At 49.1% G+C, this 19,983-nt stretch overlaps 2 protein-coding genes across 3 annotated transcripts; both read left to right on the top strand.

Moving 5' to 3' along the window:
* Positions 1 to 1,540: 1,540 nt before the first annotated feature.
* LOC124652787 (single myb histone 6-like) lies at positions 1,541 to 5,069 on the top strand. 2 transcript variants are annotated; one of them, XM_047191830.1, is made up of 6 exons: positions 1,541 to 1,694; positions 1,779 to 2,002; positions 2,117 to 2,201; positions 2,508 to 2,591; positions 3,578 to 3,934; positions 4,298 to 5,069. In XM_047191830.1, the coding sequence occupies exons 1-6, from the start codon at positions 1,545 to 1,547 to the stop codon at positions 4,322 to 4,324; spliced, it is 927 nt and encodes a 308-aa protein (XP_047047786.1). In that variant the 5' UTR covers positions 1,541 to 1,544; the 3' UTR covers positions 4,325 to 5,069. The 2 variants fall into 2 exon arrangements, with proteins under 2 accessions (XP_047047786.1, XP_047047785.1); XM_047191829.1 differs by having other exon boundaries at positions 2,099 to 2,201.
* A 9,754-nt stretch (positions 5,070 to 14,823) lies between these two features.
* Positions 14,824 to 18,897, top strand: LOC124655594 (wall-associated receptor kinase 1-like). Its single transcript, XM_047194462.1, has 3 exons — positions 14,824 to 15,913; positions 16,058 to 16,243; positions 17,843 to 18,897. Exons 1-3 carry the CDS (start codon positions 14,824 to 14,826, stop codon positions 18,895 to 18,897), a joined length of 2,331 nt encoding a protein of 776 aa, XP_047050418.1.
* The last annotated feature ends 1,086 nt before the right edge of the window (positions 18,898 to 19,983 follow it).

The raw sequence follows: 19,983 nt of genomic DNA, 5'->3' as shown, positions 1-19,983 counted from the left end.
GCCCAACTACTCACGTATCCCCAATTTCGCTGTGTTGTGTCGTGCCTAGATATGCCCTCCGTCCCCAATTCCCCATCTCCCCATGAATCCAACCAGTCAACCACGATTTGGCCGCCGCACACATCACATGGCCACCATCCTACCCAAAGTCCCAAACTGTGGATGATGACGCCGCCCGCTCTCACACATGCTCCAGTGCATCGTCGCCCTTCCAAGATGGGAGCCGCTGCGCCACCAGCAACAGATCGGCGCTCATCCCCTTCTTCGTGAAGCGGCGATGATGGCAAGCTGTGCAGCGATGACGCCGAGCTGTGCGGCTCCTCCCAGCGCACCGTCGTATGTGCCTCCGAGCTCGAGGAACCAATCTGCAGTGCGATGCCGACGTCCTTAGTCTTCGACGATATGCCAAAGAAAATTGTTGTATTTCTTTTCTGTGTGTTGTGCATCGGGAAATTTGGGATTACCCGAACCCGATCCCGAATTGTCGGGTACCCGAATTTTCGGGAGTCAAAAATTTTGGACAAATTTCGGGTGTCATGTTCTGGGTCCCGAAATAATTTTTTCCCGAATTACCCGTCCCGAAATTTTGGGATTTCCCGAACGCCCAGAGTGAGTGGGAGATATGTATGTTATTTCTAGCAAATTGGTGCTATGCATATGATTGTGATAATTTGTTTGCTAATAAGGTTTTCCATCTTTTCATTGGTTTACCCCAGTAGGTTTTGGCAATTAGTGGATTTTTTTGTTATGTGTTGTTTATTTTACATTTGTAATTTCAATGATTGGATTTACACACATGTATGCATTTTAATTCTGCAGTGGCCAAGTGTTTAATCGCCTTTTATTGAGAGGAAGTACACTTATACTGCCTTCTGTCCATTTTTTTGCAGAAAAAAAAAGCTAAACAGTTGGGTGAGAGTGGATTGCCCCGATCACAAATGACCTACGGTTACAGGCTGACGGGGGAGGCCCGGCAAGACCACTCAGTCGCGACTCCCAACTGTACCCCCCATGGGCCGTAGCTGGGGTTACGAGCCCACGCTACTGGGCTCGGCGACAACTCCTCGAACGCCTCCTCCTTTAAACCGGCGCTCACGGACTTACGCTTCCGAGGTGGGACTAAAAAACTGTGCGGGACAAATCACACATCACGTTTCTCCGTCTCCACCTGGACTCGACTTTTCCTCTCCGCCCTTCCCTCTCATCCTCATCCGACCTCTCTGCCCTACCCGACCTCCAGCCCACCGCCGTCGCCGCCCCCGCCGCCGCCACCACTCGCGCGCGCGCCCACGGGTGGTTGCCGTCGCCGTCCCGCCTCGTCGCTCCCCTCCGCCCGCGAGCGTTTGTTGGTTCACGAGGTACGTACGAGCGTTCTAGTCCTCGATCCACCGATTGTTTGCTCCTAAACCCGAACTGATCGGCATCCGTTGATTCCCCCGCCGTCTAGATCCGCCGCCCACCTGATCTGCTTGGCAGCAGTAGGCGTTATTGTTTTGGTCCAAGGAGGCGAAGCTCTCTGTAGTCGGCCTAGGGCGCGGGAGCGGATGGGGGCGCCGAAGCAGAAGTGGACGGCGGAGGAGGAGGCGGCGCTCAAGGCCGGGATCTCCAAGCACGGCACCGGAAAATGGCGCACCATACTCAAGGACCCCGAGTTCAGCAGCATCCTGCGCTACCGCTCCAACGTCGACCTCAAGGTCCGCTCCGTTCCGTTCCGTTTAACCGTTTCGTTTCACCCTGGAAATCGCGATGCCTGATGCATCCTCTCCTGACGATTGCAGGACAAGTGGCGGAACATGAACGTGACCGTGAACGCGTCGGGCTCCCGCGAGAAGGTGAGGGCGACGCCGACGCCCGCCTTCAAGAAGCTGAGGTCCGCGCCCAAGCAGGAGAGCACCTCGGCCTCGGCGGTGGCGATCGTGCCGGTCGCTTCCGACGGCGACGATGAAATGGCGGAAGCGGCGCCTATCGCGGCGATCAGCGCGCCGGGCAAATCCCTCTCCAGGTCGGTTGGTTGGTTGGTGCCCTGCTTGGTTTGGTACTTTGCTGTGACCGATGAGATGGCCGGGAACTGAACCCTGCGTGCGGCAATGTGATGTAGCTCTGTGCATGCCTGCAGGCTGGAGAATATCATACTGGAGGCCGTCAAGACCTTGAATGAGCCCACGGGGTCGTACAAGACAGCCATCGCTAACTACATTGAGGTTTCTACCCCTCTTCTGCTTGTTATGCTCTAGTCTTATGCCAATGCAACCTAACATGGTACCCTTACAAATGGCAATTGTTTTAGTGTCTACGAATAAAATGTAACCATGCCGCTGATTACTGAATATAGCCTCGATAATTATTCAGTTAAGCTGCAGAAAATTGTGCGGTAAACATAGGCGTGCGGAAATGAGTTCATGACTATTAGTTGCTGCAAAATTCCAATTTGTTTCGGCAGAGTTGTATTCATCTGATTTGCTAGGTAGGCCATGCCCTTTCTTAACCTGATTTTTCATCTCATGTAGGAACAATACTGGCCACCTGCCGATTTTGATCATGTACTGTCTGCAAAACTGAATGAGTTGACATCATCTGGGAAATTGATAAAGGTAAGATTTCTGCATCATTGTGCATTCAGAGAAATATTTTTGAGGACATCGTTAACTACTAGCTGCTCGGTTGGCTGGCGAGTAGGGGATTAATAGGCTATTCAGCCAGTTAATCGGCCGATTTATTAGTTTATCGGCTACTCGGTGACCCTCCGAGCAGGGATTAATCGGCCAGTTAACTGGCCGATTTCCTGAACACTGCATATAAATACAGGATACAGCTAATATGGTGCTAAGTAAGAAGTAAAACTAAAGTTGACCCAATATGAAGTAGCAAAGTCTCCAAAATGTCACTCGTTAGCATTTTTGTAACATATAAACGAAGTCTGATGAAGCACAATTGAATTGAACTACTCCCTCCAGCCCTAAATACTTGCCGCAAATTTAGGCAAAATGTAAAGCTAAAATATGTCTTGATTCACTGAACCTGCGACAAGTATTTAGGGCCGGAGGGAGTAGGTTCTTTCGTCTATTATAATGTCTATATGCATTAAAACTTAGTATATCTCGGTTTATGTCCTCCCCTAAGTCAATTGACCCAATCACATGTGCATGATCACTCTCTGCTCCAAAATTACTTTGCCTGCTATTGGCATCTACTTGTCTATTCTGTTGTACCTGATTCCAGTGTCATAACATATGTAACTTCATTGCTTATCTCGTTTGTAAGTTAGATTCAAACCACTCTTTGTTTCAAAAATATACTATTATGCTTGTTGCTGGATCTTGTTGGTGCCAGAGACATACTTTTGTATGCTTAAAAGTTAAAATTCTTGCCCTGGGACACCTGGAAATTGCTCAGTTATACAGATTTTTAGTTGGCATGTAAGGACCCCTAAAACCATGAACCTCTGGATGATCTTTCTATTATAGCTGATAAATATGTACTTTTGCACTTAGATAGGTTCAAGTTACTCCTACTACGGTATGAACCATCTGCCATCCAACCCATAAGGCCATACCTAATATATTTAAGACTTTTATAGGTGAATCGGAAGTACAGGCTTGCCCCTAGCTCATCTTTATTAGAAGGGCGAAGCTCCAAAATGCTGCTTCTTGAAGATATACAAAGGGAGCCAGTCAAGGTAGAGAGGGTAGAGAGGGATGAGTTTGCAGCCCGCACTAAATCTCAAGTGGATGCTGAACTTGCACGGATGAGAAACATGACTGCAGAAGAGGCTGCAGCTGCAGCGGCTCGTGCAGTTGCAGAGGCAGAAGCTATCATGGCTGAAGCTGAAGCCGCAGTAAGAGAAGCGGAGGCTGCAGAAGCTGATGCTGTAGCTGCACAAGCCTTTGCTGAAGCAGCGATGTCGACATTGAAAAGCCGAAGTTCGACAAAATTGGTAATTGTTTGTATGTTCAGCTATTCTCATTTTGCATGTTTTCAGTTGATATTATGTTGCTTCTGTGTTCAGATAATATTCTCTTGCATAGCTACACTACATCACTTGTTAGATGCGAGTAAAAACATTCACTTTGTTGTAGTGTGAAGTACGGAGACTCCTGTATCTAGGCCTCTACAAATAATTGCATTCGTAATTTCATATTGATGAGTGAAACAAAGGAACACATGCAAACTAGGAACACACATTTTCAGCATCGGTTGTTGTATCAATCAAGCTATCTAGGAAAGGGGCACTGCAGATTGTGAAATAAATACGTGATCTGCTACATCAAATCCTGACCGCCTTTATGCTTATATGCAGATCATTCGAGGTAGAGACATCTCATGAGGCTGTTGTGGGGTCGGCTTTCCTCTGACCTTGTCGTATGTACATGCCTACCGAATCCCATCTGGTGGTTGCTTCGGGTGTTGCGAGGGTCATCTGTTATTTGAATTCATGCAAGCCAATCTTGGAACCAAGTGGCGCAAACTTGGCCTGACGCCTGTCATTTTCTGAGTGTCAGACAGTCTATTGCATCTTCAAGCTTGTTTCCTTTACCCCATCATGTCTGTTTGATGAGACACTGCGGAAGACCAACTGATGTTTGACTTGCACATGTCAGCGCCGTAAATGAGATGTACACAGGATGTGGGATGATCGGGAGAACACCAATCAGTAGACCATGACCATTCCACCTCGCTGGACCCTTATTGCTGTTACTGTGTAGGTCACTGACATGTTGGGATTTTCTTCATTTTACTCCTCCCTTTGTGGCAATCTTCCAAGCAAACAGTGCCTTTCTGTTTGCCAGTGTATTGGTCTGTTCTGCACCAGCTCAAGGTATTTGGTATCCAATAATTGCTGTGTAGATTCATTCATGTATTCACTCTGTAGTCTTAATAACATTTTTTATTCAGTGATGTCGCCATAACACATGTCTTTGCGCCCAATTTTGTTAGCAGCATAATGGTTAGGCTAACATTGCCCTTTTTTCTGCATTGGTTTGTAACGTAAAAACAGTTGGACATTTGTCGATCTAATGTCTTGTGAACCTTTGTTTTGCTGCAATTTATATGCGCCTTGGCTCAACCCAGACACTAAAGTTTTTTTTTCTTGGAGTTTGGAAAAATATGAATGCCCACGATTTGTCATCCTTGTGAGTTTTCAGCAAAAGTGGAAGCAAAGGAGAAAAAAAAGCTTGTTCATGAGAATGCCATGTGCCTGTTCTCGCAGGATGAAAGATAGGTGAAAAACAAATGTTCATAAAACGTGTTGTGTGCTGCTGTTAGTCGGGCAGGAATGACTGATAGAGAGAATGGTGTTTTCTGTTGGCGTGTGTTGCGCGGTTCAGGAATCCCAGACGTAATGATCAGCGGCCAGGAAGAAGTCAGCACGGAGCACCGATGGTGATGTATTGAGAACTCGTTGATTGATGAGACTAGAAAACTTGAATAAACTAGGAAAGGAATGAGATGGAAGCATGTTCCCTCTTGGGAACAATATGTCGGCCCCTTGGAAGTTGGAACTCCAGTAAGCTATTGGTCAACACTACAATAGGAGTAGCCAACGGCCTTGTCTGATCAGCGCATGGAATCGGCACCTCACCTAATATCCCTTCTTGTTTTGTAGCACGCATTCATTTTTTTTTAAATATCTTTCACGGCCGGCATTGGTGTCCTGTCAAGCCACATGCGTGATATGATAACAAATACTCTCTCCGATCACCTTTAATTAATTTGGATTTTATATAAAATTATACTAAATCGGAGTCAACTACTTAAAAGGGATCAAAGAGAGTACGTATGTAATCAGTGTAGCTTCTGTTTGTTTCGCATCTAGGTCATCTTTTGTCTCGCTGGAGTCTTGGAGAGACGCTGAGATACCATAGGTGGAGTATTTTTTTTCGAGAGCACGCAGAAAGCGTGTCTTATCTTTATAGAAGGAAAGAGCGTCAACATATACAAGCAACAGCACCAAGGTACTGAGAACACACACACCACCCTCCGCCTAGGCCTACTCTCTCGCTATATCTAGCCTCCCTCCTCTCCTGGCCCTCTCCCAGAGGTGAAAATCATCTCTGATCTGGTTCACCATTTGCTCCACCGTCTTCTGTTCCCTGTCATTCCTAAAAGCTCTTGCGTTCCGCTGCCTCCAGATCGTCCAAGCCGTGCTGATCACCATGGTGTCGAAACGCTTCCTGTCCACCCTCCTGAGCCGCTTGCGGGCCTCCGTCCACCACCTCTCTAGGTTGCCTGTGAAACCTGGATCGGCTAACTGCAACTCCGCACTATGCAGGACTCTGCACCAAACCTGTCTCGCATAAGGGCACCTGACTAGCAAATGGTCCACATTGTCCTCCTCTTGGAGGCATGTATAACATGCGTCCGAAATCTCCTGCAACCCGTGTCTCGCTCTGCTGTCTGAGGTCCACAAACGGTACTTGAGCGCCAGCCAAGCAAAGATCTTGCATTTCATGGGAGCGAAGGAACCCCAAACTGGTCTGCTCATACTCCATCTTACACTCCCATGGCAAAGCATCTCATAGGTGCTCTTAGCAGAATATCCTCCCGAAGCTGCGCCCTTCCAGCCTATATGGTCTGGCCTGGTGGCAACTCTCTCCACTGTTTCAACAGCCTCCCAAAGGCTCAAGCATTGGCTCCAAAGTTCCGCCGTCATCTCTCCAGATATGTCATCTATCCAGGCGTCCCCGTCTAGGGCCTCTGCCACCAAGCGAGTGTTTTTCCTCCTGGAGGTTACCTTAGCGAAAACTCCTGGCGCCAACTCCTCCGTAGAGTATCCACTGATCCATCTGTCCCGCCAGAAAAAGGTCGCCCGCCCATCTCCCACGCTAAACCGAGCCAGGCTCTGAAACACACCCTCCGCTGCTGGGTCGTTCAACCCAGGTAGCCCTTGCCACGGCCTCTCCGGGTCCGTGCGTCGGAGCCACATCCATCTCACTCTCGGTGCCAAGCCTTGTAGCCTCAAGTCCTTCACTCCCAAGCCACCAAACTCTTTGGGCTTACATATACTCCTCCACGCTACTAGGCATTGGCCTCCTTGGACCTCGTCCTTACCAGCCCAGAAGAAAGCTCTCATCCACCTATTAATGTCCTCCAGGAGCCATACTGGGGCCTCCGCCACCACCATTTGGTGCACCGCTCTGGCTGCGACCACAGAGTTAATCAGCACAAGTCTTCCCTCTCTCCTAATTAGCCCTCTTTGTCACGAAGGCACACATTTGATCACCTGGTCCAGTAGTGGCTGCCACTCAGCCTTTGTCAGGGGCCTTAGCGCCAAATGGAGCCCAAGGTACCGAATCGGGAATCTTGCGAGCTCACATCCCACAATCCTCGTAGTCCTCTCCTCCTCCTCCTCCTCATGAGTTCCTCGAATCAGAGTAGCTATCGTTTTCCTCAGGTTTACTCGTAGTCCCGAGGCCTCACCAAACAGGCAAAAAATATGTCTCACCGCCCATAACTCCGCCACCTCAGGTTTAAGGAAGATGACTATGTCATCAGCATACACCGAGATTCTCTACAGAGGCGAGATGGCGGCCAGGTTCCCAAAAATGCCCTCCTCCGTCGCCTTTATGATCATGGCAGAGAGGGTCTCCATGGCAGCTACGAACAGCATGGGCGATGTGGGGTCGCCCTGTCTCAAACCTCGACCATGATAAATGCGATCCCCCGGCACTCCATTAACCATGATCCTCGTGTTTGCCGTATAGAGTAGCAGCGCTATCCACTTCAGAAATCTCTCGCCAAACCCCATTCTCCTCAGCACCTCGAACAGAAAGCTCCATGAAATCGAGTCAAAAGCCCTTGTTAGGTCTAGCTTTAGCAGCACTCCAGTCTTCCTCCTCATGTTGATCTTTCTCGCCACTTGTCTCACCAGCACGAAGTTATCATGCAAACTTCGCTGCTTAATGAACGCCGATTGATTCATGCTTACTACCTCTCCTAGCCTCGGCCGAAGCCGGTTAGCAATGATCTTTGAGAACAACTTCGCAAAACTATGCACTAGACTAATGGGTCTGAAGTCCTTAGTCTCCACGACATTCGGCTTCTTAGGTATCAAGGTGATCAACGCGCGGTTCAGCCGTGCAAATCCTCTCCCATCTCCCACACCAAGTTTCATGAGGCCCGCGAGGATGTCAGGCTTAATGATTGGCCAAGCTCTCTGGTAGAAAGCGCCGGTGAACCCATCAGGTCCCGACGCCCTGTCTCCTGGCATCTCTCGAATCGTGTTCCACACCTCCTCCTCCGTAAACATGGTGTCCAAATCACTCATATCCGCAACGGGGATGTTTAAGGCCTCCAGGTTTAAAGAATGTTCTCTATTTTGGATGCTCCCGATCAGTCTCACATACTCCTCGGTGAACACCTCATTCTTCCTATCTTGCGTGGTCACCGTCTCCTCACCTACTTTCACCGAGGCGATGTAGTTTTTCGTTCTCCTACCGTTAGCCACCGCGTGGAACAGCTTTGTATTGGCGTCTCCCTCTCTCAACCATCTGATCCTCGATCTCTGCCTAGCAATCGTGCGTTCCAGGGATGACATCCCCATCACCGCCTGCTTTAGCGTTCTCCTAAGCCACGCCTCCGCGTGAGTGAGCGCTCTCGATTCTTGCGCCACGTCGAACCTTAGAATCAAGATATTGGCCATGGCGATCTTGAGCTTGATGTTTCCCACCTTTTTCTCTCCCCACGCCTGAAAGTACTCCGCCGCGTTACGAAACAGGGCATCACGACGTCTGAAAGGGTCCACAATGCTCGGGTCGCAGACCCAAGCCTCTCTCAGGGCCAACTCGAACCCCTCCAAATTCAGCCAGAAGGCCTCGAACTTGAATCTTTTCTTTGGCCAGAACCCCGCGCCTAACGAGAGATGTATAGGTGCATGGTCCGACACCGAAGAGGATAGCGCTTGCAAGATGGCATCCGGGTGCATGAAATCCCAGTCCACCGATGCAATCGCTCGATCTATGCGTGTAAGCGTGGGCACGTCTCTCTCGCTACTCCAGGTAAAACTCCTCCCATGGAGATAAAGGTCTCTGATCTCATGCTCCTGCACAAACTGCCTGAACCTCGCCATCATGCGTCTGTCTAAAACGATCATTATTCTTCTCCTCCGCGTACATGATCATATTAAAGTCCCCTAAAAGCAGCCATGGCCCCGGGCAAACACTCCTCTTTTCTGTTAGCTCTTGCAGGAATCTCAGCTTGTCCTCATTCGACTGAGTCCCGTACACGGTGGTAATCCACCATCTATTCAGATCTCTGGGGATGACTTCCCCGGTGACCGCGTACTCGCCATAACTCACACGCTCTATGTTAACAACAGCTTTGTTCCAGGCTAGCAGGATACCTCCTCTCGTCTCCACCACAGGCAAGTACACATAACCATCAAACGATGGCCCTAAACATTGCATAACCATAAAGACATCGATTACATCTAGCCTCGTCTCCTGGAGGCACACCACACTGACCCTAAGACTAGATACAAACTCACGCACCGCATCTCTCTTTGCTGGATCGTTCAAGCCTCGAACGTTCCAACAAATGATCTCAAAGGTACAATCCATAGATAGCTATGAAGAAAAACTCCCTCCCTCCTAAACACCTCAGTGCGCCTGCACCGCCCTCAGGCAGTGCACCTCACTCTCGAAGCTCGTGGGCAGCTCCTTGCCAAAGATGGCCGCAAGAACTCTCAAGTGTGCGTCCTGGATCGGCGAGTCGAAGAACTCCTTGAAACGCCTCAAATCCTCCTCCGTGATGGCTAGGTTCTCCGGGCAAAAACCTAGGGCCTTAAGCAAAGAGCTTTCTGCAGCCGACGCCATCCTGGATTGCGTGCCAAAGCTGCCATCGACCTCCGCGTAACTCTCCTAGGCGTAAAAGGTTCCGCATCCGCCCTCAGACCAGTGGCCTTCTCGAACTCCTGCAGCAAAGGTGGCGCCAGGGCTTTCAGGATTGAAGAGCAGAAAGTCTTAACCCTTGCCAGCTCGAAATGCTCCTGCTCACGCACTGAAGCGACCTCCTCCAGGTCCTTTTCTCTGGGATTCACCAAGCTGTCCTGTTCCCTCTCAAGCTGGTGGGCAACGGCCCTAGGCACCATCTGCATGTGGCTATTCGGGCCCGTTAAGGACGTGCCCTCCGAGCAGGCCCCAAGGCTGCTGCAACTGTCGCTAGACTCAGTGCAAGGGCGAATAGACCCCATGCGGTCTGAGCGATCTGAACCCCCACCCACCTCGGGGCGGGACCCACCGGAGAGAGGAACGCAAACAAAACCCTCAACGTGCTGCACCGTCTCTCGTACTCCCACCTCCACCAGACGTGCCTCCTCAACAGCTGTACCCGAATCAGAGCTAAGGGGCCCCCCAGAATCTCCAGATAGCACGGGACTCCTATTCTCCATCCTTTCCTTGTCGACACATGCAGGCTCGGTTTGTGTTGGCTCCTCCCGAGGCACGGGATCAGCGCCCACTGGCCCTGGCGGCGTGGGATCAGCGCCTGCCTCCTGGTCCCCCTCAAGTGGCAGCGAATCAGCCGCGTCTGCCCAGACCAGCTGATCCGTGGTGGGGCCACCCAACTCCTGAACTGCCATGTTTCGCCCCACCAACCGTTCTTCTCCTTTTTTTGGCCCCCCTTGCATGGCTTGGCCCACCACAACCTCACGTCCAGCTCCAATCACCGCCTGGTCCGCTCCAGAGAGAACAGGCAAAGCTGCTTTATCCGCCGCAAAGCGACCCTCTTTGACTGTCAGACCTGGCTCCCTCGTTTGACTCGGACCAGCACTAGCCCTGCCAGTTTGAACCAACGGCGCGGGGCTAGCTAACCCTGGCAGGCCCCAAGACCTCGCCGGCGCCGCCGTGGCCATGGCTGAGACTCCAAGCTGCGCCATGGCTCCGCCTCCCGGACCCCTGCGACGGTCAGGCACCTCGCGTTGCCACACAAAGGATCTGGTGACACGCCTTGGACTATCACCGCCGTTGCTCCCACGGCCTCCATCGCCCGACCCTCCTCCGAACTCCCTCGGGCCACCATGGCCGCGCCCCTCCGAAAGACGAGCAGACTCCACTCCATCGTACACGAGCTCCTCCACACTCGCCACATGAATTAGCACTCTGTATTGTAGCGTCTTGACCTCACCAGCGCCCTGCCCAACGCCGTGCACCGCCGCGCGGACGCCGCCATCGGGAGCTGGCTCCGGCACCGCGAGCATTCTCGCCACAGGGATGGCCTCCAGATCAGAGGTCGACGCCGTCAGCTTGAACAACGCAAGGTTGCTTCTTGCCTTCGTCTCCGGCGCCACCTTGTCAACCGCACAGCTTCGCCCGAGCAGATCCTCGACCACCGCCGTGTCCCAGGCGTGCGGTGGTCTCCCCTCCAGAACCAGTTCGACCTTACTCCGCAGAGGAACCAGCCGTGCCTGCGCCTGCCGATTCTAGGGGCGAAAGGAGAGCGGCGCGCCGGCGACATGATCCCTCAACTCAGCCGAAGCGAAAACCGCAATGAAATCCTCAGGTGCAAACTCATGGACCGACACCGCGCCCTCCGGCACGCCGCGCCACCTCAGCGCCGCCTCCACTTGAGCGGCGGACACCGTCGGCTTCCTGCCACCCACGGTGACCACCATGGCGAGCTGCAGCCGCCGCTCCAGATCGCACATAGCCGCAGAGCGCCTAACCATGCACAGCAGCGGCGGCCCCGAACCCGAGCCCGCGCCAACTTCCCTGTCCAGGTCACGCACCGGCTCCACCGCCAGCGGCGGCCACTCCTCCATAGGTGGCAGCCTCGAGACGACGGGCGGCGGTGGCGGTGGCGGGGGCAGGGCGAGGCCTGGGGTGGTGGTGGTGGTGGCGGCGGTGGTGGGGGCAAGGGTGCCGCCCTCAAGGCCCCCCTCCCCCACGCCCATCTCGCGCGCGCTCCGGCGACCTGCGTCGGGCCATCTTGGCCAGAGCGAGCTGCCGGAGCTCCTCCTCCGACGAAGGACTCCTCGGCCTCTTGCACTCCAGGGCAGGGTGCCCCTTCTGCCAGCAACGCATACACACTTCGGCGTTCGTGCAATCGCGCTTGCGGTGCCCCGGCAAGAAACACCGGAAACACAGCCCTCTCATCTCCGGCGCCGACGCGCCCCATCCCGACGCGCCCTGCTCCTTCCTTACCTCGATCCGGCGAGTCTACATCTTGCCCTTGGATGGTTTGGGCAGCTCCCAGACCAGCCTATCCTGGACCCTTGTGCGCCCCTCCTGCGGCTCCACCTCCTTCTCCCTCAACTCTGGCCGCGGCGCCACGCTTCCGCCCGACGACGGCGAAGAGATGCCGAGCCCGGAGACGTGGTCATGCCGCCGCGGCGACGCCGACGACACCGACTCCGGACTTCCCTCCGGGACCCAGCGGAGCGAGAACCCAGGCGGGTGGGATGCGGTGGAGTCCATGGCCACAGGCGCGGTGGTGCTGGCGGCGGTACCTCAGCGGCGGCGGCGGCGCGGGGGCAGCCTCTCTCGCTCGCAAAGCGGAAACCTGCCATAGGTGGAGTATTAGGGCCGATCACTCTTGGTAGCACGATGTTTGTTTTGTAAGAGGCTCAGTTGCTCATGCTCTTCTACCAAAATAAAAGCTGCTACTGTTTCATTTTGGTTTATTCTGCATTTTGTTTTTATGTAGCTAATATAGTCAGTCTCGATCATCATTTCTACAATAACCTGTGGCTTCGTAAACCCTCCGTCTCAGATTAACAGGCACACACGTAGTTTAAGATAAAGTTTGATCATTAATTTGGTCAATAAAATATAAATTATATGTCTGCAAAATTTAGATTCGTATTCAAAAAAAAATTCGAATGATATAATTTTTTTAACATATATTTCATATTTTATTGACCAAAATAACGGTCAAAGTATTCAAAAAAATATTTCAAATGATATAATTTTTTAACATATATTTCATATTTACTTGACTAAAATAACGGTCAAAGAATTTTTTTGGATTACGTGCGCGTCTGATAAACCGAGACGGAGGAAGTACTTCACATAACCATGTGATTAAGGTTAGGCATCCCCCATGTCTTCCTCATTTGTCCATTTGTTCTCAAGCTGTTCAACCCCCTACCCTTGTCCAAAATATTTTCTCACCCTCCATTTGTTCCCAAACAATGAGCTCAGACTCTAACATCCCTGAAACACATGACGAGAGATCTCATAACTTTTGGATTTTTTTAGAATACACATAGCATGCGCTTTGCTAATTCTCAGTGGACGGGGAATTTAATTAGTTCTCCCTAAATCATAGAATTACATCGTGATTCATGCTAGCGATGAGTTGTAACCTAGGTTGAAACTGAGATATTTTTCAATTGCACATGAGGTTGCAACTGAGATTTGATTATTTACATGAATAACATCACACCCATGATTAAAGGGACAAAGCGGCAAGAACACAATTGTGAACCGTAGCAACAACATCCACCTTACAAGCAAGAAAGAAATTTGGCCAGGGTTTATCCACCTAGCCAAAACTATCCCAAACATCTCTTTCTTTCAACAAACCCGCACCAAACCAAGCTAGCCCCTCCGTTCTAACCCTACTCAGAATTCTTTGTACATGCATGTCCTCCCATCAAACACCACCCTATTTCCATGCTTCCAAATTTCCTACAAAGTGAGAAATTAATACCATTGTCGCCACACATCGCCGTCATTGTGTCGGAGAGGGGATGGAGGTCCACCACCCTGTATGGTCGTCGTCTTTGGAAGGCACCCCAAGAATGATAACACAATGTTGAGATACCTTCTGTGCGTACACACGATTGATGAGAATGTGGTTCAAAGTCTCCTCCTGGTGGTCGCAGAAAGGACACGCTTGCGGCGAGCAAGGTGTCTAGACATCCAACACCTATTAGGCGAGCCTAGTCATGCGAAGAAATGACAATTCATTGGCGCCCTCTATTGCCAAATTTCCATCGGTACCGTTGCCACCAGCCCACCAACCGTCCACTGAAGAATGCCTCGGCCAGGGGACCTATACCAATGGTGCTTCAAGAATCTTGTGGACATGATTGACCTTGATGTAGGCGCACTTAAGTTTGAGCTGGTTTCTACACAATCCGCAGCCCAGAAGAAAGGGAGTCACATGTAGAGAGTAATTGATAAAAACCCACCACATTACGCGCCTCAGTGTTGTCACACAACAACAATTTTTTGCACGAGTCGACACATAACTATTATTTAGGGGCAGGTTCGTGACAAACAACACTGATTTCACGAATTAGATGTCTTAATCCATTTTCTAACAGTTTGGTCCCACCTGTCGGGTCTACGTGGGAGATGAAAATCTAACTACCAATTTCATTTTGCACAAAATACCTCCCAAAATCTTATTTTCTATCACATAGGTCCTTCTTAATTTCCCACATGAAAAATCCCCCAAAATCTTATTTTCGTCTCCCTCGGATCCGACCCGGCCTAGGCCACCCTCCACCGGGGAAGATGCGTGGAAAGAATTGGGGAAATTAGCAAATCCCTATTCAATTATTATATGAGAGGATAAATTTTTTTTTTTGGCCCTATGCATCCGTATTGACAACATTGTTGCAGTTGCTGTCTTTGCCGAAAAACGAGAAGATGAGTGTGCCACCAGCTGTGTGAAGACTAAAGAAGCCCAGAACAATGTTCCATGGACCATGGTTAAAAATCCAAAAACATTTTGGGGGGCAAAATGTGATTTACTCTTTAATTATACATAGACATATATGGGAGGATTGGTGTTCCACCAGACGAGTAATGAACAAGCTATATGTTTAGCGTCAATCCTCAACAGAACCAGCCAGCAAAGAGTAAAGAGAAGAGCATCATGCCCTCCGAGTTCCACTCCCAACTGCAGCCGCGCCTACCCATCCTGCTGCTGCTCATCCTGCTTGCAGCGGCGACTGAACATTATGAGTTGATGATGGTCGCCGGTGCTGAACAGCCACTGCCGATCACACTTGCCGGCTGCCCTGACAAGTGCGGCGACACAAGCATCCCGTTCCCATTCGGCATGACGCCCGGCTGCTTCCGGCCGGGTTTCCAGGTCGTCTGCAACCACTCATTTCTCCCCCCTCGCGCCTTCCTCGCTTACACCCGTGGATTTCCATACCAGAAGAGCTACATCTACACAGTGACGGCGGGCAGCCCCACCGACTACGGCTCAGTCGCGACGGCGAAAAGGCGGGTCGAGCTCGTCGACTTGTCCGTGGCCACGAGCGAGGTACGGGTGCGCGCTGCGGTGAGCTCCCGCTGCAGCGTGAACGCCACCCATTTCCTGGGCAAGATCGAGATCACGAACCTGGGCAAGAAGAATAGCCTGTTCCTCCTGTCGACGACTCTCAACGTCCTCGTCGGCGTGGGGTCGAGCGTGGAGCCTATCATGCTGAGCGACTTCGGCGACACGGAGAAGACGATGGCCTTCAGGCCATCGTGCAAATCGGAAATGATGGACAACCAGCAGTTCGCGGCCAACGGGTCGTGCGCCGGGCTAGGCTGCTGCTTGGCCGTCCTGCCCTTGCCCACGCAGACGCCGCCGCTCACCAGGTTCGGAGCAGGGTTCATGCCCCGGCCGAGGAGTCCTCCGTCGACGTGGGAAACCACAACCACTCCGTGCTCCTACGGCATGGTGGTGGAGAGCTCAAGGTACAACTTCTCTACGCCGGACCTGTACGGCCACGAGGGGCTGTCCGGCAGGCTCAGTAGGGGCGTCCCCGTCGTGCTTGATTTCGTCATCAGGAGCAGCGCAGGTACGTCTTCCTCGTGTCCTGCCCTGCCGGTGGAAGGCCGGCAGCGACCTGCGGACTACGCCTGCGTCAGCGGCAACAGCTCCTGCCATAACGCGACCGGAGGTGGCTACGTCTGCAGGTGCTGGGTTCATTACCATGGTAACCCTTACATCGCCAACGGATGCCAAGGTAAGTCGTCCGAGCTCTTCTTTTTTTCTTCTCTTTTTCAAAAGGATGGTTAAACCTTTCGTCCTTAGTATCTGTTTTTCATCTTGAGCTTAATTATATGCAGTCCGTATCTCACTTAATACTCCGGCTATTTATCTTTTCCAGACATCAATGAGTGTGAGCTGAGAAAACAGACTGACGAGCTCAGCCTTCGGTATCCTTGCTCCAGTGACGGGATTTGCAAGAACAGAGTGGGAGGTTATGATTGTCGGTGCAAATCTGGAATGAAAGGTGATGCCATAAAGGGACACTGCTCTGAGAAGTTTCCCCTACCAGCAAAGGTGGTTGTGGGTAAGAAACTAATCATTATTACATATAACTTTTTGTTGTGGATTTTGTGCTCCCTTCATGCTCTTTTTATTTTATAAATTCAAAACCTGAGTTAAAATCTTTAAAAAGAATCAAACAAAATTGGTTGACTTGCGTTTCATAGTGGAAAAATAAATAACAGGTTTAGAATTTACAAAAAGTGGCTGGTTTGGTATTTTTGCACACCTTTCAACAAGATTGATACTTCCATGAAAGTTCAAATATGGAAATAGTCATCTGTACGAGAGAATTTTTTTTTGGATAAAGGGAAATCTTTTTTTTTTTCTAAAAAGGGAGCGTGTGCGATTCTTGTTAACACCACGGTAATTTTTTGAAAGGTTTAGAGCACCACGGTGTCCCGATCTTGTGATGAGATCACCGGTTTGATTTCTGGTGGACAAGAGATCCACGACTTCAAGCCATTCCTCTGAACTCAGGCCAACCGCTACTTCCATATAAGTTGTAGGCTCATCGTTAACAACAACGCAACTCATAAATTACACTAGCTTTCATGCCTTTGTAGTTCTAGTGTGACTTCAACCACAAGTTCCATGTGACTGCCACGAGTTCATCACTCACCGAGTCTTCTCATAGTGGTTTATCTTGAATTCCTTCTTGGAGGTTCGCCTTCCTCCCACTAATGTTTACCATCTTGTCAGTAGTAGTAGTAATAACAACTCAAGGTTTCGCATACATAATCCACGAAGATGTAGTTGTCCGGTTGGTTGGGAGGGGGGGGGGGGGTTGCTGGACATAAGAATCAAAACCCCCAATTTTAGAAAAGACAAAACCGTAATTATTCCTACGAAGACAATAGTACTCTTGAATAAGATTGGCATCAACTAAATGCAATGACTATTCCTACGAAGAAGTCACCTGCTCGTTGAGACATAAGAGTGATCTAAGTTGTTTAAGGATAATATAATGAACTCACAAATACATGGGGAAAATTACCATACCTATGATTTCTTCTAGGTTTTTGACAATACAGATTCTAAAAACTTCCTAGTTATTTTAGTCACAAATCACATGGGTCTGGCCCAATGATAAGTTGACTCAAGAAAATGGGTATCTATGGATGTAATTATAAAGTTCCATGTTGTATATTTCATCCATGTCTCCATCCATCATTACGGTGGCCCTGTGCGCTCCTTTCCATCTCCATGTGGGATCAAGCTCTAGTGCTTGTAGCTATTTTCTTTGACAGGTCTATCATGTTTTTAATAATACATCCAACAAACAAAGGTACTTGATAATTGAGTTATCTTGTGCCAGCTTATGTGATTGGTCCTTCTGTTCATGATACTTGAGCAGGTTTAGGTGCAATGGTAGCTGGTGTAAATGTAGTAGGGATGTGGTCATAATTTTCCTCCTGGTCTAATCCCTCCTCTGCTTTTTATGCTCGTGTGCACTAGTCCTTGTATCTAAAAATTGAGGGTTGAATAGTCGTGGATTGTATGATATAATCCTTTGATTGTTTATTTAAGTTAAATTAAATCCTTATATCTAAATTAATATTTTTATGTGATATCATCATATAAATCCTTTTACTAAAGGCTTCAATATTCTACTCTTTTACAGTTCTTGCTGCCTTTATTGTTGTCTGCGCTCTCATGGTTATGTCGCGTCAACTCCTAAAAATCAAGAGGTTCTATGAACAAAATGGTGGTCCAGTACTAAAAGGTGTGAAGAATATAAGGATCTACAGAAGGAAACAACTAAAGCAAATAACAACTAACTACAAACATGTTATTGGAGAGGGCCACTTTGGAAAGGTTTACATGGGAACTTTGGATGACAAACAACGTGTGGCTGTAAAGATTTCCATCAAAATTGACAAGGACATGAAGAAGGAATTCACTGATGAGGTTATAATCCAGTCTGAAATGAGGCACAAAAATATTGTCAGGCTTCTAGGTTGTTGCTTAGAGGTGGATGTTCCAATGTTGGTGTATGAATATGTAGAGAGAGGGAGTCTATATGATGTTCTGTTTGGATTGAGGCGCATAGATCTTATATCAGTAGATACACGCCTTGGAATTGCTGTTGGGTCAGCCGAAGGACTAGCATACATGCATTCAGCAGTGGAGAGTACACTTCGTCATGGTGATGTTAAATCTGCCAATATTCTTCTAGATCAAAATTTCACCCCAAAAGTTTCAGACTTTGGGACCACAAGGCTGATCGTGAGAGGAACTGCAGAGATGACTGAACGTGTCATTGGAGATTTAAGTTACATAGATCCAGTATATATGGAACAGGGAGTTGTTACACAAAAGAGTGATGTCTACAGTTTTGGTGTTATTCTCATAGAACTTATCACTAGGAGGCCTGCCGTGTACGACAATCAAAGGAGGTATGTTGCAAACTTTGTTCAAGCTCCTCTTGATAAAGACGCAGGAAGCTTTGTTGATAAGGCTATTACAAGTGAGGGGGATATTAAGCTTTTAGAAATGGTCAGCGAGGTTGCTGTAGAGTGTCTAAAACCTAATATAGAAGAGCGTTTGGATATGAAACAAGTAGAACAACGCCTCAACCAAATTATAGGACAATCTGCACAATACTGTCAGAAGACAAACTACCAAGCGGATCTTAGTCCTGCACCAGATGATGTTGCTTTGCTCAAGGAAGACTGAAGTAGCAATAATTAAAACAAGTATGTCATTAATTTGCTTCTATTCTTTGTGTAACTTATAGCAGTTTTACCATTATACTATATTTGAAGTAGAGTGACAAATTCAGACACATGCTTTGCTAGTGAGTCCTCTTCCATTTTCGAGCTGCGATCTGTTTGTTTCTATGGACTTTATGCAATTGGTCTCAGTTAATGCTCAATAGAATATAAATTTCTTTTCTGTGCTGATGAAGCGATGAAAACCAAAACAATACTGATTTGCCTCTACTAGTTTGGTCCTTTATGGCAGCTGATTTATTTAAATGGAAGTCGGTCCTAATTTACTTGTAGTGGAGATCTGTTACTTTGATGTAGAGCCATGTATGGTGTGCATGGAGGAAGCCTTCAATATTGCATTCCAGGGAACGATGGAATGCATCAGGAAAACCTTCATGGTGGCAATGGGTGTTGTTAGCCCGTTGCAAATGAGCAACGGGGCTTCGTTTGGTTGCTTGCGACGGTATTGTCTGCACCGAAGAGGGAACACTACCACGCACACCTTATTTGATTGCACGCTATGGTAACTTCTAAAGTGGTGAGGTTACCTAGCAATGCAGACTAAATAAGAACATATTCAGCAATATTCATAAGGTGTTGATAATACGTAACATTGATTTACCCTACCAGGTGATGCATCACGAGGTCATCACACGAGGGGTTAGTGTATATATCACCTCGAATAAGTTCATCATTACGGACCGGGATCAGGTTCAATCAAGTCCTACCTAATGAAGGGATTTTAGACCACCTCCCAAAATATACACGGTCTCTTCATCAGATCGTGACCACGGTGGACAACATGATGAAAAACAAAGTAGCAACGCTAAGCGTAGCCAGGTCCGAAACCACGTCATCATCTCCCATGCCTGTATTTAGCACACTTAACTTTGTTGTCAACAATGAAGTTGAGTGCTTTGACAAGCAAGTGTGACTTCCTTGGTAACAAATCTAGGTGTGAAGATTGTCTTCATCTAAATGTAGCTATCTGAGTGTAGCTGATGATAATTGTCACTGCATATCAACATGGATGAAAGAACAACATGGAAGC

The sequence above is a fragment of the Lolium rigidum genome, chromosome 5 (genome assembly GCF_022539505.1).
Source record: "Lolium rigidum isolate FL_2022 chromosome 5, APGP_CSIRO_Lrig_0.1, whole genome shotgun sequence".
In the NCBI taxonomy this organism is placed as follows: Eukaryota; Viridiplantae; Streptophyta; class Magnoliopsida; order Poales; family Poaceae; genus Lolium; species Lolium rigidum.
The sequence above is the reverse complement of the archived record's forward strand: the minus strand, read 5'-3'. Positions and strand labels throughout refer to the sequence as shown.

Bases quoted from the DNA above. Each gene is read 5' to 3' on its own strand.
- LOC124655594 (XM_047194462.1), top strand. From the start codon at position 14,824: ATGCCCTCCGAGTTCCACTCCCAACTGCAGCCGCGCCTACCCATCCTG. The intron at 15,914-16,057 runs GTAAGTCGTCCG...TATCTTTTCCAG, and splicing joins CATCGCCAACGGATGCCAAG to ACATCAATGAGTGTGAGCTG. The intron at 16,244-17,842 runs GTAAGAAACTAA...ACTCTTTTACAG, and splicing joins ACCAGCAAAGGTGGTTGTGG to TTCTTGCTGCCTTTATTGTT.
- LOC124652787 (XM_047191829.1), top strand. From the start codon at position 1,545: ATGGGGGCGCCGAAGCAGAAGTGGACGGCGGAGGAGGAGGCGGCGCTC. The intron at 2,003-2,098 runs GTCGGTTGGTTG...AATGTGATGTAG, and splicing joins CCGGGCAAATCCCTCTCCAG to CTCTGTGCATGCCTGCAGGC. The intron at 3,935-4,297 runs GTAATTGTTTGT...GCTTATATGCAG, and splicing joins GCCGAAGTTCGACAAAATTG to ATCATTCGAGGTAGAGACAT.